Here is a 19974-nt window from a genome sequence, read left to right as displayed (position 1 = left end):
CCAGCAAGAAAATCTAACAATTCTAAATGTTTATGCCCCTAACTTGGCACACCCAAATTTATGAATCAATTAATATAAACAAAAGGAAACTCATTGATAATAATACCATAATAGTAAGGTGCTTTAGCACCCCAAATCCAACAATGAGCACATCATCTAAGCAAAAAATCAACAAGGAAACAATGGCTTTGAATGACAGATACTTTGATAGACTTAACAAATATATTCAGAACATTTCATTCTAAAGCAGCAGAATACAAATTCATCTCAAGTGCACATGGAAAATTAACATTCTTCAGAATAAATCACATTCTGGGTCACAAATAAGCCCTCAACAAGAACAAAAGTCGATATCATACACGCATATTTTCAGACCACAACACTATGACACTTGAAATCAACTACAAGAAAAAAAACTGTAAAGACCATGAATACTTGGAAATTAAATAACATCCTACTAAAAAATGAATGGATTAACTAAGAAATTAAAGAGGAAATTAAAAAGTACGTAGAAGCCAATGAAAATGAAAACACAACAGACCAAAACATCCGGGAAGCAGCAAAGGTGGTCATAAAGGGAAAGTATATAAGCAATCCAGGCCTTCCTAAAGAAGGAAGAAATGTCTCAAATACACAACCTAACCTTATACGTAAGGTAGCTAGAAAAAGAACAGCAATTAAAGCTCAAAACTAGCAGAAGAAGGGAAATAATAAAGCTTAGAACAGAAATCAATGATACCAAAATCAAAAGAACGGTAGAACACATCAATGAAACCAGGAGCTGGTTCTTTAAAAGAATTAGCAGAATTGATAAACTCCTACCAAGATTATAAAAAAGAAAAAGGAAAGAACCCAAATAAATAAAATCATGAATGAAAGAGGAGAGATCACAACCAATACCACAAAAATACAAACATTAATAGGAGAATATTATGAGCAATTATATGCCAACAAATTGAGCAATCTGGAAGAAATGGACAAGTTCCTAGAAACATATAAACTACCAAAACTGAAACAGGGAGAAATAGAAAATCAGAACAGACCCATATCCAGAAATTGAATCAGTAATCAAAAATCTCCCAGCAAATAATAGTCCAGGGCTGGATGACTGTCCAGGGAAATTCTACCAAACATTTAAAGAAGAGTTAAAACTTACTCTTTTGAACTGCTCCAGAAAATATAAATGGAAGGAAAACTTCCAGACTCATTCTATAAGGCCAGCATTACCTTGATTCCAAAACCAAAGACCCCAGTAAAAAGAATTAAGGACCTATCTCCCTGATGAACATGAATGCAAATATTCTCAACAAGATACCACTAGCAAACCAAGTCCAACAATACATGAAAATAATTATTCACCAAGATCAAGTAGGATTTATTCCTGGGCTGCAGGGGTGGTTCAAAATCCTCAAATCAATCAATGTGAAACATCATATTAATAAAAGAAAGAGTAAGAATAACATGATCCTCTCAACAGATGCAGAAAAAGCATTTGACAACATATAGCATCCTTTAATAAAAACCCTCAAGAAGTAGGGATAAAAGGAACATACCTCAAGATCATTAAGGGCCATATATGAAAGATTCACAACTAGTATCACCCTCAGTGGGGAAAAACTGAGAACTTTCCCCCTAAGGTCAGCAACATGACAGGGATGTCCACATTCACCACTGTTACTTAACATAGTATTGGAAGTCCTAGCCTCAGCAATCAGAGAACTAAAAGAAAGAAAAGGCATCCAAATCAGCAAAGAAGAAGTCAAACTTTCACTCTTCGCAGATGACGAGATATTCTACATGGAGAATCCAAAAGATTTCAGCAAAAAACTGCTGGAACTGATATATAAATTCAGCAAAGTCTCAGGATATAAAATCAACGCACAGAAATCAGTTGTTCAGTTGCATTTCTATATACCAATAATGAAACAACAGAAAGAGCAATCAAGGAAATCGATCCCACTTACAATTGTCCCGTAAACTATAAAATACCTACGAAGAAACCTAACCAAACAGGTTAGGAAAGATCTATACACTGAAAACTATAGAAAGCTTATGAAAGAAATTGAAAAACACAGAAAGAAATGGAAAAACATCCCATGCTCATGGATTGTAAGAACAAATATTTAAAAATGTTAAAACAAAGCAAACTACACATTCACTGCAATCCCTATCAAACGAACACCAGCATACTTCACAGAGCTAGAACAAACAATCCTAAAATTTGGATGGAACCAGAAAAGACCTGGAGTAGCCAAAGAAACCCTGAAAGAGATTAGGTGGGGAAGATGGCAGTGCAGGAGGACGCTGGGCTCACCATGTCCTGCTGATCACTTAAATTTCACCCACATCGGCCTAAATAACCCAGAAAACTTCCAGAAGACTAGCAGAATGGACTCTCCAGAGCCAAGTGGAGAAAAGAGGCCCATGGAAGAGGGTAGGAAGGGAGGATAGGCGGTGTCTACTACACTGACTGGCGGGAGGGAGCCAGGGCAGTGGAGGGGCAGCCTGCCCAGCAAGGCAGAGGCCCCAGAAGTCTGGCTTGAAAAAGTGGAGAGGCCAGACTCCAAGAGTCCTGACAGCAGGCGGGACCTAACATCTGGAGTGTTAAAAGTCAACAGCTCTGCTCTCGGAGACCGGGGAGGGCGAGAGGACGCCAGGAGGGAGACTTGTTGAGCCCCAGAAGACAGAGCTCAGCTTGGCGGGAGGAACAAAGGTGCTGGCAAGTGCCATTTCCCTCTCACATCCCCCAGCTGGAATTCCAAAAAGCAACCAGTTCCCATTCCTGAACTTGCTTGCACCTCGCAAATGCCCAACACTGTGCTTCTATGGATCCATCCCTCCTATGGGCCTGCCTCCATCAAGTGTTGCAGGGACCTTCCCACAGGGTACCACCAACTGCAAAGCAGGCTAAGCCTGTCCCTCTCACCCCTGTGTACCTTGCGGATCCACCCATCTAATACACCCTTGGCCAGATTCCATCAAAGCAGCACCACAAGCCTGGCAGTGTACAAGCAGCCCAGACAGGGGATACACCACTCTACAGTGAGTCCTTCCCCTGGGAGAGGGGAAGATAAGGTACACACCCATCTGACTGTGGCCCCAGAGGTGGGCTGCAGGCAGACATCTGGTCTGACTATGACCCCACCCTCCAACACAAGTTACTCCAGACAGCACAGGGGAAGTGCCCTACAGTTGGGAGCCACTGCAGGGACTATCCAAAATGAGAAAATGGAAGAATTCTCCTCAAAAGAAACTCCAGGAAGTAGAGGCTGCTAACGAATTCGTCAAAAACGATTTAAGCAATATAACTGAACAAAATTTTAGAATAATAGTCATAATTAATTGCTGGGCTTGAAAAAAGCAAAAAGGACAGCAGAGAATCTATTGCTACAGAGATCAAGGGACTAAGAAATAGTCACGAGGAACTAAAAAATGCTATAAATGAGGTGTAAAATAAAATGGAGGCAGCGTAGCACGGATTCAAGAGGCAAAGGAGAGAATAGGTGAATTAGAAGATAAAATTATGGAAAAAGAGGAAGCTGAGAAAAAGATATAAGAAAATCCAGGAATATGAGGGGAGAATTAGAGAACTAAGTGATGCAATCAAACAGAAAAAAAATATCTGTATCATAGGAATGCCAGAAGAAGAAGAGAGAGAGAGACAAAGGGGCTGAAGGTGTACTTGAACAAATCATACCTGAGAACTTCCCAGATCCGAGGAAAGAAACAGGCATTGAAATCCAACAGGCACAGAGAACTCCCTAAAGTGGTAACTTGAATCGATCTGCATGACATAAGATAGTGAAACTTGCAAAATACAAAATTCTGAAAGCAGCTAGGGATGAATGGTCCCTAAGATACAAAAAGGTAAACACATAAGGGTAGTAGCAGACCTACCTACTGAAACTTGGCAGGCCAGAAAGGAATGGCAGAAAATCTTCAGTGCGATGAACAGAAAAAATATGCGGCCAAGAATCTTTTATCCAGCAAGTCTGTCATTCAGAATAGAAGGAGAGATAAAGGATTTCCCAAACAAACAAAAACTGATGGAATTCATCACCACTAAACCAGCCCTACAAGAAGAGATCCTAAGGGTTGATTCTGTGAGTGAAATGTTGCAAGGACCACAAAGTACCAGAGACATCACTACAGGCATGAAACCTACAAATCACAACAATTCTAAACCCGTATCTTTCAATAATAACACTGAATGTAAATGGACTAACTGCTCCAACCAAAAGACACAGGGTATCAGAATGGATAAAAAAACAATACCCATCTACTTTCTGTATACAAGAGACTCATTTTAGACCCGAGGACACCTTCAGATTGAAAGTGAGGGGATGGAGAACCATCTATCATGCTACTGGAAGTCAAAAGAAAGCTGGAGTAGCCAGAATTATATCAGACAAACTACACTTTAAATAAAGGCTGTAACAAGAGATGAAGAAGGGCATTATATAATAATTACAGGGTCTATCCATCAGGAAGAGCTGACAATTATAAATGTCTATGCGCCGAATATGGGAGCACCCAAATATATAAGACAATTAATCACAAACATAAGCAACCTATTGATAAGAATGTGGTAAATGCAGGGGACTTTAATACTCCACTTACAACAATGGATAGATCATCTAGACACAGGATCAGTAAAGAAACAAGGACTCTGAAAGATACATTGGATCAGATGGACTTGACAGATATATTTAGAACTCTGCATCCTAAAGCAACAGAATGCACTTTCTTCTTGAGTGCACATGGAATAGTCTCCAAGATAGATCACACACTGAGTCACAAAACAGCCTGTAATAAGTATACAAGAAATGAGATCATACCATGCACACTTTCAGACCACAATGCTATGAAGCTGGAAATCAACAACAGGAAAAAGTCTGGAAAACCTCCAAAGCATGGAGGTTAAAGAACACACTACTAAAGAATGAATTGGTAAACCAGGCAATTAAAGAACACATTAAAAAGTATATGGAAACAAATGAAAATGAAAATACAACAATCCAAATGCTTTGGGATGCAGTGAAGGCAGTCCTGAGAGGAAAATACATTGCAATCCAAGCCTATCTCAAGAAATAAGAAAAATCCCAAATACAAAATCTAACAGCACACCTAAAGGAAATAGAAGTGGAAAAGCAAAGACACCCCAATCCCAGCAGAAGAAAAGATGTAATAAATATCAGAGCAGAAATAAACAATATAGAATCTAAAAAAAAACTGTAGAGCAGATCAATGAAACCAAGAGCTGGTTTATTGAAAAAATAAACAAAATTGATAAACCTCTAGCCAGACGTCTCAAAAAGAAAAAGGAGAAGACCCAAATAGATAAAATCATGAATGAAAATGGGATTATTACATCCAATCCCTCAGAAATACAAGCAATTACCAGGGAATACTATGAAAAAATTATATGCCAACAAATTGGACAACCTGGAAGAAATGAACAAATTCCTAAGCACCCACATACTTCCAAACTCAAACAGGAAGAGATAGAAAATTTGAACAGACCCATAACCAGCGAAGAAATTGAATCAGTTGTCAAAAATCTCACAACACATAAGACTCCAGGACCAGATGGCTTCCCTGTGGAATTCTACCAGACATTCAAAGTAGAGATAATACCTTTCCTTCTCAAGCTGTTCCAAAAAATAGAAAGGGAAGGAAAACTTCCAGACTCCCTCTATGAAGCTAGCATTACTTTGATTCCCAAACCAGACAAAACCAGCAAAAAAAAGAGAACTACAGGCCAATATCCCTGAAGAATATGGATGCAAAATCTCTCAACAAGATACTAGCAAATCGAATTCAACAGCATATAAAAAGAATTATTTACCATGATCAAGTGGGATTCATTCCTGGGCTGCAGCATTGGTTCAGTATTCGCCAATCAATCAATGTGAAACATCACATTAATAAAAGAAAAGAACCATATGATGCTGTCAATCGAAGCAGAAGAGACATTGTACAAAATTCAGCATTCTTTCTTAATAAAAACCCTTGAGAAAGTCGGGATAGAAGGAACATACTTAAACATATTAAAAGCCATTTATGAAAAGCCTACAGCTAATATCATCCTCAATGGGGAAAAACTGAGAGCGTTTGTCCTGAGACCAGGAACACGCCAGGGATGTCCACTCTCCCCACTGTTGTTTAACGTAGTGTTGGAAGTTGTAGCATCAGCAATCAGACAACAAAAGGAAATCAAAGGCATCAAAATCGGCAAAGATGAAGTCAAGCTTTCACTTTTTGCAGACGACATGATATCATACATGGAAAACCTGACAGACTCCAAAAATCTGCTAGAACTGATACATGAATTCAGCAAAGTCACAGGATACAAAATCAATGTACAAAAATCAGTTGCATTCTTATACACTAATAATGAAGCAACAGAAAGACAAATAAAGAAACTGATCCCATTCACAATTGCACCAAGACTCATAAAATACCTAGGAATAAACCTAACCAAAGATGTAAAAGATCTGTATGCTGAAAGCTATAGAAAGCTTATGAAGGAAATTGAAGAAGATACAAAGAAATGGAGAAACATTCTGTACTCATGGATTGGAAGAATAAATATTGTTAAAATGTCAGTACTACCCAAAGCTATCTACACATTCAACACAATCCCAGTAAAACTTGCACCAGCATTCTTCTCAAAGCTAGAACAAGAAATCCTAAAATTTGTATGGAACCACAAAAGACCCTGAATAGCCAAAGTAATATTGAAGAAGAAGACCAAAGCGGGAGGCATCACAATCCCAGACTTTAGCCTCTACTACAAAGCTGCAATCATCACGACAGCATGGTATTGGCACAAAAACAGACACATAGACCAATGGAATAGAATAACGACTCCAGAATTGGACGCCACAAAAGTATGGCCAACTCATCTTTGACAAAGCAAAAGTATATCCAAAGGAAAAAAGATAGTCTCTTTAACAAATGGTGCTGGGGGAATTGGACAGCAACATGCAGAAGAATGAAACTAGACCACTTTCTTACACCATTCACAAAAATAAACTCACAATAGATAAAGGACCTGAACGTGAGACAGGAAACCATCAAAACCCCAGAGGAGAAAGCAGGAAAAAACCTCTCTGACCTCAGCCGCAGCAATTTCTTACTTGACACATCTCCAAAGGCAAGGGAATTAAAAGCAAAAATGAACTATTGGGAACTCATGAAGATGAAAATCCTCTGCACTGCAAAGGAAACAATCAACAAAACTAAAAGGCAACCAATGGAATGGGAAAAGATATTTGCAAATGACATTCGGACAAAGGGCTAGTATCCAAAATCTATAAAGAGCTCACCAAACTCCACACCCGAAAAACAAATAATCCAGTGAAGAAATGGGCAGAAAACATGAATAGACACTTCTCTAAATAAGACATCCAGATGACCAACAGACACATGAAAAGATGCTCAACATCACTCCTCATCAGGGAAATACAAATCAAAACCACACTGAGATACCACCTCACGCCAGTCAGAGTGGCTAAAATCAACAAATTAGGAGACTACAGATGCTGGCGAGGATGTGGAGTAACAGGAACCCTCTTGCACTGTTGGTGGGAATGCAAACTGGTGCAGCTGCTCTGGAAGACAGTGTGGAGGCTCCTGAAAAAATTAAAAATAGATCTACCCTATGACCCAACAATAGCACTGCTAGGAATTTACCCAAGGGTTACAGGCATGCTGATGCACAGGGGCACTTGTACCCCAATGTTTATAGCAGCACTTTCAACAATAGCCAAATTGTGGAAAGACCCTAAATGTCCATCAACTGATGAATGGATAAAGAAGCTGTGGTTTATATACACAATGGAATACTAGTTGGCAATGAGAAAGAATGAAATATGGTCTTTTGTAGCAACGTGGATGGAACTGGAGAGTGTTATGCTAAATGAAATAAGTCATACAGATAAAGAGAGATACCGTATGTTTTCACTCTTATGTGGATCCTGAGAAACTTAATAGAAGACCATAGGGAAGGAGAAGGGGGAAAAAAGGTTAGAGAGGGAGGAAGGCAAACCATAAGAGACTCTTAAAAATTGAGAATAAACTGAGGGTTGATGGGGGGTGGGAAAGAGGGGAAAGTGGGCGATGGGCATTGAGGAGGGCACCTTCTGGGATGAGCACTGGGTGTTGTATTTAAGCCAATACGACAATAAATTTCATATTAAAAAAGAAAGAAGAAACACTGAAAAAGAAAACCAAAACTGGAAGCATGACAATTCTGGACATCAAGCTGTATTACAAAGTTGTAATCATGAAAACAGTATGGTAGTGGCACAAAAACAGACACATAGATCAATGGAACAGAATAGAGAACCCAGAAATGGACCCACAGATATATGGCCAACTAACCTTCCACAAAACAGGAAAGAATAACCAATGGAAAAAAGACAGTCCTTTAGCAAATGGTATTGGGCAAACTGGACACAGACATGCAGAAAAATGAACTGGACCACTTTCTTACACTCTGCACAAAAATAAATTCAAAATGGATGAAAGACCTAATGTAAGATAGGAAACCAGCAAAATCCTAGCACAGAAAACAGTCAACAAACTCTTTGACCTCAGCCACAACAATTTTTTACTAGACACATCTCTGGAAGCAAGGGAAACAAAAACAAAAATGAACTGTTGGGACCTCATCGAGAATAAAAGCTTCTGCACAGCAAAGGAAACAATCAACAAAACTAAAAGGCAACCAACCTATGGAATGAGAGAAGATATATGCAAGTGACATATCTGATAAAAGGTTAGTATCCAAAATCTATAAAGAATTTACCAAACTCAACACCAAAAAAACAAATAATCCAGTGAAGAAATGGTCAAAAGACACAAGAAGAAGACATCTAGATGGCCAAATGACACATGAAAAGATGCTCAATATCACTCAGCATCAGGGAAATACAAATCAAACCCACGATGAAGTACCACCTCAAACGTGTCAGAATGGCTAAAAGGAACAACTCAGACAACAACAGATGTGGGTGAGGATGTGGAGAAAGGGGAACACTTTTGCCCTATTAGTGGGAATGCAAACTGCCACAGCCATTCTGGAAAATATGGAGGTTCTTCAAAAAGTTAAAAATAGAACTACCCTATGATTGAGCAATTGCACTACTAGGTATTTATCCAAAGGATACGCTTATGCTGTTTCAAAGGAGAACATGCACCCCAATGTTTATAACAGCACTATCCACACTAGCCAAATTATGGAAAGGCCGAGATGCCCATCGACTGACGAATGGATAAGGAAGATGTGGTATATATATATACACGATGGAATATTACTCAATGATTAGAAAGAATGAAATCTTGCCGTTTGCAACAATATGGATGGAACTAAAGCGTATTATGGTAAGTGAAATAAGTCAGAGAAATATCGTATGATTTCACTCATATGTGGAATTTAAGAAACAAAACAGATGAACATAAGGGAAGGGAAGGAAAAATAAGATAAAATAGAGAGGGAGGCAAATCATAAAAGACTCTTAAAGAGAACAAACTGAGGGTTGCTGTAAGGGGTTGTGAGTGGGGGGATGGGCTAAATGGGTGAAGGGATTAAGGAGGGCACTTGATGGGATGAGCACTGGGTGTTATATGTAAGTGATGAATCACTAAACTCTACTACTGAAACCATTATTACACTATATGTTAACAAACTTGGATTTACATAAAATTTTGAAAAATATACACACACACTCACACACATACACACACACACAAATTCTGACCAGTGGAATATTACAGAAGTACTGTTTATCCTTTCCAGGCCTGGCCCTAAAATATCTCCACATGTTCTTCCATGATGTCTGTGTTCATTCTCTCCAGACAAATGGAACAGATTTTAGAAACACCACAAAGTCTCAGGTGATGGCAGAGGCACTAGATGAAACATTGCTTGAGCAATAAATAAACATGTATTCCTTTGAGGCACTGGGATTTTTGGGTATTTGCTTAAAAGTAATAAAGTCAAGACTTGAGTTAATCTAAAAGTTATACAAATTTTTGTCTTGCTTGTGAGTTAGTCAACTACCTATTCAACAAAAAATTATGATGTTCAAATTCAATGGACTTCTAGAGGAATCTGTTTCATTTGTATTTAAGAAGGGGAAAAAAATCATATCTTAACATTAGCACATTTTGTAGCTCAGGAAAAGAGGAATTTGTGTGTAGTTCTAGTGAAGTGTTATTAAAGAACACCTGACCCTCTGCCAGAGGAACAAGACAGGGTGCACAGTATCTACTGTTTCTATAGTCATCAGAAATACTATAATTATATTCCTTAAAGCAACTGTCCAAAGGAGATACTCAGAAAGTGTTTTAGAAGCAGAAGTTTTCACTGATCCACCCAAGTAGCATTTTAATTTTTTTAAAATGTTTATTAATTTTTGACAGACAGAGAGAGACAGAGCATGAGCAGGGGAAGGGCAGAGAGAGAGGGAGACACAGAATCCGAAGCAGGCTCCAGGCTCTAAGCCGTCAGCACAGAGCCCGACGCGGGGCTCTAACTCACAGACCGCGAGATAATGACCTGAGCCAAAGTCAGACGCTCAACCGACTGAGCCACTCAGGCGCCCCCCAAGTAGCATTTTAAAGATTTCTTTTGGTACCAGAACAAAAAATGCAGCAATTTAACTTAGCTAAAAAGCTAAGAAAGGCAAACTGGATTAATGTAAAATCAGTGACATATAGAAAATGGAAAACACATATATCAACATGAGCACACATGGGCACACATACACACACACACACACACACACACACAGGATTATTGGAGGATAAAATTTTCACCTCGGTAGCACACTAAAGAGACCAATATCCTACAGAATAATCATATGCCATTGACAAATGACCTCGGTGGAGGTATCACTGAATCAGGTCAGTAGAAGGCCTGGCCTAGATCTGGCTCTATCACTTTCTAGAGGCAGAGAGGAAGAAATGAGAAAGGCCTAAGAGCATAGTCACAATGTTTGGAGTCCAATTTCCATCTGCCACTAATGAGCTGTCTGTCTTGGGAAACTATTTTATGTTTCGATTTCCTCAGTTATATAATGGAGAGAAAATAATACCTATTTCACATATTGTTAAGAGGATTAAATCATATGATACATAACAAGCGTTTAGAGAGAACTTATGTGAAAGTAAATACTAATAAATGTTGAATATTATTTCTAATGGTATCTTCCTATCACTAATGAGCCATATTACCTTCAACTGCCAAGTAAGAAACTGTGCTAAATGATTTGTATGGTTTCTCTTAGTGCTTATATTCTAAGCCTACATCTGTATCTTAAAATCAAGTATCCAGTTGAAAAATGAAAACTCGAAAACCTAAATATTTTAAGCAATGACTTAAAAAAATTAGAGACAGTCTAGTCTGCTGTTGAGATTGATTTAAAGAAAATAATTTACATAATACTGCATAAATAATTCCATTTTTTAAAAAATATTCAGAAGTGATACGGTACTTTATTTTTTATCCTTCATGAATCTTATCTCATTTAAACAAGGAATGTAACGAGATAATTTTCAGGCAACCATTTAAATTAAAACCTGTCATATTTAATGAATACTACAGAGATAAGGAATTATTTTGATCACACAAACCTGAATGGATCAAACCTGAATGGATCCAGAATGTACTGATAACACTCCATTTTTGCAGCTGAAAGTGAAGTACTTCCTAGGCTTATAGATTGTCAGCAATTGTAGGTTATTTCTCATTAAGAAGAAAGCATTTCTACCAACTGTAGCAGTGGTAGGAAATGATACTGACACTACAGTATAGACTTCACTCCAAATTAAATGGAAAGGTAGCTCCCTTGGAAATTCTATAATTTAGTGAATCTTAGTTTGTTCAAAGAAATTATCGTTCAAATAAATACTCTAGTAATACTCAGATTCAGGTGAATAGTTCAAGAGGTGGAATCAATAAAATTATTAAGAATTCATTTGGAATTATGTTTGATTGGTTTTAAGTGACAATATATACACCAAGACACTACATGTAAAACACTGTGGTATGGAAGAATTGTTTTCTTAATTGGCAATTCCATTTATTACCAGAAACCTTACCTCCTGCATACATAACAGCCAGCATAATGGATGATATCCAGGCGATCTCACTGTAGGTAGTGTTGAATATTTGCTGAATTTCTTTGAAGAACACCGTGACTGCTTTGGGGAACGCATATGAAAATCCAATGGAGATAAAAGATGCTCCAACCACTACCCAGCCCCATCCTCCATCAGGAGGTGGATGCAGTGGGGCACCTGCTGGGGGTGGCATGTCTGCTCCTCTATTTGAAATTCAAATAACCTGTTTAAAGAAAATGAAATAACAGTTGAAACCATATTTCCATTTTCATACATTACTCTTGATAATCACCAAAATAGTATATTCCAGTTATAGCTACAATTACATAACTTTGCATGAATACTTTTTAATACTCTTATACTCAGAAAATTAACAAAAAAAAATGGAATGAGGTATGTCACTTTGCTATGGGCTAAAAGTTGAAACCATTTAATTCACTTACAGAAATAAAAATTACTCAACAGTTTCAGTTCTGTACTGAAGTACCAACTCCAAAATAAAAGCTATCTCAATCTGATTTCTAAACATAGTAAAAACAGAGCTATTATCACTTAAAAACAGAATACATTTGGGGCTCCTGTGTGGCTCAGTTGGTTGAGCGTCCTAGGTGGCTCAGTAGGTTAAGTGTCTGACTCTTGATTTCCACTCAGGTGGTGATCTCCCAGTTCATGAGCTCGAGCCCTGCTTTGGGCTCTGGGCTGACACTGTGGAGCCTGCTTGGGATTCTCTCTCTCTCTCCCTCTCTCTCTGTTCCTTCCCCACTTGTGCTTTCTCTCTTGAAGTAAATAAATAAAAACTTAAAAAGAAAACCCAGATTACATTTTTAATCCAAAATACTTAGTATTTTCTTTACAAAGTTTAAAAAGGACCATGTATGGGGTAACTGGGTGGCTCAGTTGGTTTAAGCGTCCAACTTCAGCTCAGGTCATGACCTCGCGGTCTTTGAGTTCAAGCCCCATGTCAAGCTTTGTGCTGACAGCGCAGAGCCTTGGAGCTTGCTTCAGATTCTGTGTCTCCCTCTCTCTCTGCCCCTCCCCTGCTCGCACTCTGTTTCTCTCTCTCTGTCAAAAACAAATAAACATTAAAAAAAATTTTAAAGGACCATGTATTAAATCTGATAGATTTTAAAGAATAGATTTTTAAATTAGTAGAAATATTAGATCATTAGATACATTTTAGAATTTTTCTTTTAATAATTGAGAACCCTTAAAAATATTTCACATGCATCTGTTTTCTAGACTCATAGCATTAGAAATTATATGGTTTTAATGAATTAATATTACCACTCTTCTCAAAATGGTGCTACCATTTAATGAATGATATATTTTATGCATTTTTTTCATAGCAATGAAATTCTTTCAAACAAATGAATGGCATGTTATTGTTTGTTAAAAGAAAGGACTTTCTCTCTGGATATGACTAGGAACACTTAACCACTAACTTTATGGTACATAGCACCCACTCTCCTGTGGAAGAAATGATCACACATACTTAATACAACTGAAGTTAACTTTAAAACACCTTGGTTGCCTAACATCAATGTTTCTTTGTAAAGTTGTTTGCTTAGCTTTTGCTGTAATTGCCAGCCTTTCTCAGTGTCTTCTTATTACAACTCTCATGTTATTTGTGAACATATTTCAATTGCAATGTAGAGGAAAGAGAGAAGCAATTTTCTGTTAGTAAAATAATGTTGGAAATGAGTTAATAAAAACTAATTTTGCCACCTGTTTTCAGAAAACCTACCAAAAAACTAAACAGATATCTATAAAAACAGAGACAGATTTTTTATTTTAATGTCAGATTACATCAGGGATACTTTCAGTGATCTTTTATATGTGTTTTTTATTTAGATTTTGAATGAAAATAGTCTAAATTCTAAAATTTTATAATCTGCTGATAGTTATACTGAAGGACTTTGCTTTCAGAAATTCACATAGGAAGAATGATAAAAATGAAACCTAAAATAGGTAGAGCAATTCTCTGCAATTTTCCTGTTTGCATAAAAGAATCTGTCTTTCATTATTAATTCATGTGTTTAAACTATTAAAGTTTTTATTACATCTGCTATTGTAAACACTCAGAAATACAACTGAATGATTTGTTTTATCATTTCAAAAATAACATTTCTAAATAATCTTAAATACACTTTTAAATAATTAAGCATTATATCAATATGAATATTGAAATTTACTAATATTCAAATCATGTTATGAATATGAATACTGAAATTTACTAATAAGCTAGGTTGATGTTAGGATTTCTATTGTATAGACAGGAATCTATGCTCATAAAGGCCCTTAAAAAAAGGATTATATAGGTGGCGTAGGTGGCTCATCAGTTAACCATCTGGCTCTTGATTTTGGCTCAGGTCATAACCTCACAGCTCATGGGATAAAGCCCGAGTCAGGCTCCATACGGACAGCATGGGACGTGCTTGGGATTCTCTCTCCCTTCCTCTCTGCGCCTCCCCTGCTTATGCGCTCACTCTCTCTCTCTCTAAAATAAAAATTTTTAACAAAAAAGGATTATATGACTGAAATATTTTTTCTCCTCAATCCTTGTTTTGTATTGTTATTTTTTCACCAGTTTATCTTAGTATGTGATCTTTTGTTATCTGTTTACAGCACATTTGCTTGATTTTAATTATAACCACATACTCCAGGTTGAGAGGCACCATTTATACCTCTTCACTTCCTTATCTCCTAGCTGTTTAGTTTTTTCCATATAAATTGATATCTCATGATCTCTTAACTAAATCATTACAAAGTACAGCCTAACCAATTAGCCCTTGAAATATTCCACTTTCACCTGTTCATTATTTCTTTTAATGTTTATTTATTTTAGAGCGTGTGCGTGAGCAGGGGAGGGACAGAGAAAAAGGGGGACAGAGGATCCAAGTGGGTTCTGTGCTGACAGCAGTGAGCCAGATGCGAGGCTCGAACTCACAAACCACAAGATCATGACCTGGGTCAAAGTCTGATGCAGGTGCCCCCAACCTGTTCGGTATTAAAAAACTCCTGAGTTGATTAAGTCAGATCCAATTCACACATTCAATGGTCTCGTTAGTTTCCTGTGCACAATTCTGTTAATATATTACACAACTTATAGCTGTTGTGTCTTTTTCCTTTTATTTGTGGAAATAATCAGAAAAAATAGGAATTAAAAGTATAATTTTACCTGTTGATAGATGCCAAATTGAACAGATTTATTTGGATTATCCGTGGAATTTTTAAGCCTAGTCACTATTCCTTGAAGTGATATGTGAAGGCAATGCAAGGGGGAGAGTAGAGCAGACTCTGTATTTCCTAAAGAAATGAAAAAAACAAAGGTTACATGTATAATTCAATCCCATAAGCCTCATTAAAGCCACTGGCTTTAATCATCCCAGGAAAACATGTGACCATGTTTTAATAATTAGCAAAATTTCTTTGTCAACCCATCAATTGGATTACTACAGTATGAACAAAATGACAAACATACATGTGTGAGAAAAAAAAAATTTATAAGTATAAAATGAAGAACTAGGCATTTTTTAAAAAAGTAAATAATAGATTGCATATCTAACAATATGAGAAGGAAATTTATTGGTATTCATTAGCTGTCACTCAAATAATTTTCTATACTCATTTAAGTAATTTGCTGTAAAATTCAATTAAAGAAAATATCCATTGACAAAGGAAACAAAGTTTAAAAGAGAATTATGGGAAATATTACCAATAATATATATGTCTCACAATGAGACAGACTGGGTCATGAAAAGGAATAAAAGTATTTTAGGGACCTTCTGATTTAGAATTAAAACTTCCTAATCAGATCTGGGTGACAGACAAATAGGCTAAAATTCCCTAATACATCAAATACTATTATTTCAACTTGAATCTTGTGCTGAATATATAGAAGCTAGTACTTAGAGTTTATCTTGTTTGGGTTAGACATTCCTTTGCCCAGATTAAAGCTGAGAAAAAGTCAACTCTTTCAATTAAATAATCAGTTTCCTGTTTTGCACACAAGGCTGCTGTATCTAAAGTGTTGAAGGCAGGCAACAGAACCACCAGACCATACAAATGAGATTTGTATGACAGGATGAGCAAAGCCTGTGATCTAGTTGCCAAGTCAGTGAGAAACTGAGGGTGGGGACCAGAATGAAGAGTACTCAGGGGATTATAAAGTCAAGAATAAAATCTGATAAATGGACAAGGCTGGAATTAAAGTCTTAACTTACACTAGGAAAAAAGAGTTCATGCTAAATGGGTCTCCCAGGTCTGGGGTAACAGCAGCGAGGAGAAACATCTGTTCTGGTCTTACCAGGTGCCTTGGGAACCTTGGTAACTTTAAGCCGGGTAATCTAGGGATGGCAGCCCCATCCTACTACATGTAACTAGCCCATCCGAATGCAGAAAACCCTTCTTATATTTTACAAAATACAGTTTCTGTCCGTTTCCTCTGGCACAGAGAACTGCCCTGAGTTCAGGGCAAAGCCTCAGAGGAAAGCCTGAGGCATTCCTGAAAATTGGGCTCCGACCTTGCAATCCATGCTTAATTATCATCATGCTTTATGGAGGTCAGCAGAGAGGCCACAACAAGCAATCTTGACAAGTCCACATTCTAAATGCCATCTAACATTTCTACAAAACTTTCACAGTGCTTTAACCTGACTGGTCTATTTTCTTACCGAAAGACCAACGCATATGCATGGCTTTTTCAACAAACTGGCCAAAAATCCAGTAAGTTATAACTTCCTGCTTGGTAATTATAACTATATTAATCTATTTTACACCCCTTTCTCTACATCTCTAAAACTATCATATTTTAATACATGTTTATGCAAATATATTTATATCCATACAACCCATATATTGGTCTTTAGGTTTTTTCTTATTTTTTTTAATGTTTATTTATTTTTGAGAGAGAGAGAGAGAGAGAAAGAGAGACAGAGTGTAAGTAGGAGAGGGGCAGCGAGAGAGGGAGACACAGAATCCAAAGCAGGCTCCAAGCTCTGAGCTGTCAGCACAGAGCCCAACTCGGGACTCACGAACTGTCAGATCATGACCCGAGCCAAAGTCAAATGTTCAACCCATTGAGCCACCCAGGTGCTCCAGTCTTTAGTTTTAAAAATGAAAAGTAGTGTTTTAGAATTGTGTGCCCTACTAAAAAAATAGTAGGAGATCAACAATCCTTAAGAATATGGGAAGGTTTTCTTTTAATTTGGGAAAGCAACTATTTTGGAGATTGTTTCCTAAAGTCCAAGAAGGCATAAAGCTTATGTGTCCCTACAAAAGCTGGATTAATTACCATAGGTGCAAGTTGGACTATGCTCTCAGCTAATTTGGTTTCTTAGCAGTTCTCACATACGCCACTTGTTTCATGATGGCTTTTACTTACAACAGGATGCATGAAAAAAAAAAACAGCAATGCTTAATTTTTCCCCCAAAGATTCAATTAATTATCATAATTCCATAAATGAAGAGGAAGTGGTGTTTTTAATCACATTTAGAGATAAGGGCATATGGGGCACCTGGATGACTCATTCGGTTAAGCATCCGACTCTTGGTTTCAGCTCAGGTCATGATCTCACAGTTCATGAGTTTGAGCCCCCCATTGGGCTCCTTGCTTACTGTACAGAGCCTGCTTCAGATTCTCTGTCTCTCCCTCTCTCTGCCCCTCCCCTGCTCATGTTCTTTCTCTCTCTCAAAATAAATAAGCTAAAACAAAACAAATCACTGGATTCTGCGAAAAGAGAGACACAGAGAGAGAGAGAGAGAGAGAGAGAGATGAGGGCATGAAGAGTTAGAGGTGCTAAGTGATTTTTCCTATGTGTAATGTCCAGTAAGTGATCAAATTGGTACCATGACTAGTATTTTTGTTAGGCCCATTGTTACCGATTCCACTTTGACACAGCAACTTAGAGGCTGCTCTCTGCTAACAAATACATTCCTTCGGTTTTATTTCTATGGTGAATTTCCAAATTTCAATTCTTGCATATATCCTTGTCTGTCTGGTCCATTGGAATTCAAATATTTGTTCTCTAATTCTAAACCTCAACTATCCTTCAAAGTCTTTAGGAATTCATCACTATTTCAGCTTATTTACATCTACCCTCTCTATAATGCGGTTGAGTATATAGACTAAAATATATCATTGTCATTGACAAAAAGGGTGACTTAATGACTACTGAAAACATTTGGCTATAAAGTAAAAAACTTAGGGGGCGCCTGGGTGGCTCAGTTGGTTGAGTGTCTGATTTCGGCTCAGGTCATGACCTCACAGCTCGTGAGTTCGAGCCCCACTTCGGGCTCTGTGCCGACAACTCAGAGCCTGGAGCCTGCTTCAGATTCTGTGTCTCCTTCTCTCTCTGCCCTTTCCCTGCTCACACTTTGTCTCACTCTGTTTCTTAAAAATAAATAAATGTACAAAAATAAAAAATAAAAAATAAATTTTTTAAAGTAAAAAACTTATGTGGGGGGACATGCTAAAGCCCCAAAACCTTGCTTTATCTTCTAGCAATCAATATGGGTTGACTAATCTATGGAGAGGAAGATGTAGTACAAAGAAATAATATAACTATTAGTGATGATCAATGGGTAGACTCCAGTGTTATATTTAGGGCCCTTTCTCATTCAGTTGCACAGAATATCAGAATGTTCCTTTATATATTTTGCAAATAATTTTTCTTCAACTACCCAAATCTAAATCAGGATGCCTCAATTTTATGAACCCTTATCAATAGTCTAAGCCATCCAGAAGTCTGTGTTGCAAAATACAGTCCAGAAATAATATTCTCAGGAAACTAAGTCCCAAATTAAATCAATTGATGTGAGGAGACTATTGACTTCATTATAAATTCATCTAGATAGCCCCATAGATAAAGCATAGCTTGTTCTTCACATCCTACCTTGGCTGTGTTTTCACCTAAAGGGATTACTATGTTCCTTAAAGAATAATGAAGAAGACTTTTTGCTTTCTACTTCCTTTTACTTATACAAAAGGATAGAGTTGTATCAAATTAACGTACGATATTTAAGTTTAGATGATAACTCACCCAATTTTACAATAGGAATTAAACTGAACCAAATCTTCTCTTTTCCAACAGGTAATTGAATTAAAATGGGAATCTAATGCTGAGAGGTTATTTTATTCTTCCAGATGGACCATCTTTTAAATCCTATAGACTGATTTACTTTGACAACTAGACAAGAGAGATATCAATAGTGCATGGCCCACAAAATGTCAGTAACACAAAACCTATTTTTAGATGTGAACTACTGCTGTAGTTAAAAGGACTCTGAGAATGCTAATTGATAATAAAGGTCAAACTAACTGAAGATGTTTTTATAATGGGCAAATTATAAAAAATAATATGAACCAGCACATAATTATTTATAAAGAATTGGAAATGGACATCCCACACCAAGCAATTCCTAATTTCTAATCCTATACTTTAGAATTGTGTAAAAGCAGTTTGAGTGGGCTGAATAGGGGCCCCCCAAAAGATGTCCATGTCTAATCCCTAGAATCTGCAATATACCTCATATGGTCCTAGAACCTGAGTGCTTGTGTTCCCTCAAAATTCAGATGTTGATACCTAATCCCAAATGGTGATGGTATTTGAAGGCAGAGCCTATAGGAGGCAGTTAGGTCACCAGGGTGAAGTTCTCATGAATGCGGTTCATGCCCTTTTAAATGAGGCCCCGAGACAGCTCCCTTGCTCCCTCTGTCGAATGAGGATACTATGAAGCAGGAAGAGGGCCCTACCCAGACACTGAATCTGCTGGCACCTTGATCTTTGACTTCCCAGTCTCCAGAACTGTGAGAAATAATTTCTGTTATTTATAAGCCACCTA

General features: G+C 37.4%; 1 protein-coding gene across 2 annotated transcripts in view; it reads right to left on the bottom strand.

The window, feature by feature from the left end:
* Positions 1–19974, bottom strand: part of SLC16A7 (solute carrier family 16 member 7) — a 187713-nt gene that overhangs the window by 77122 nt on the left and 90617 nt on the right. For both annotated transcript variants that reach the window (XM_049625876.1, XM_049625875.1), the window contains exons 2-3: positions 15311–15438; positions 12112–12355 (exon numbers count right to left, since the gene is read on the bottom strand). In XM_049625876.1, coding sequence (XP_049481833.1) covers positions 12112–12325 — 214 coding nt within the window. In that variant the 5' untranslated portion in view covers positions 12326–12355; positions 15311–15438. The remainder of the gene's footprint in view (positions 1–12111; positions 12356–15310; positions 15439–19974) is intronic.

Source organism: Panthera uncia, chromosome B4 (genome assembly GCF_023721935.1).
Source record: "Panthera uncia isolate 11264 chromosome B4, Puncia_PCG_1.0, whole genome shotgun sequence".
Classification (NCBI taxonomy): domain Eukaryota; kingdom Metazoa; phylum Chordata; class Mammalia; order Carnivora; family Felidae; genus Panthera; species Panthera uncia.
Note: the sequence above shows the minus strand (reverse complement) of the source record. Positions and strands in the feature narration are given on the sequence as shown.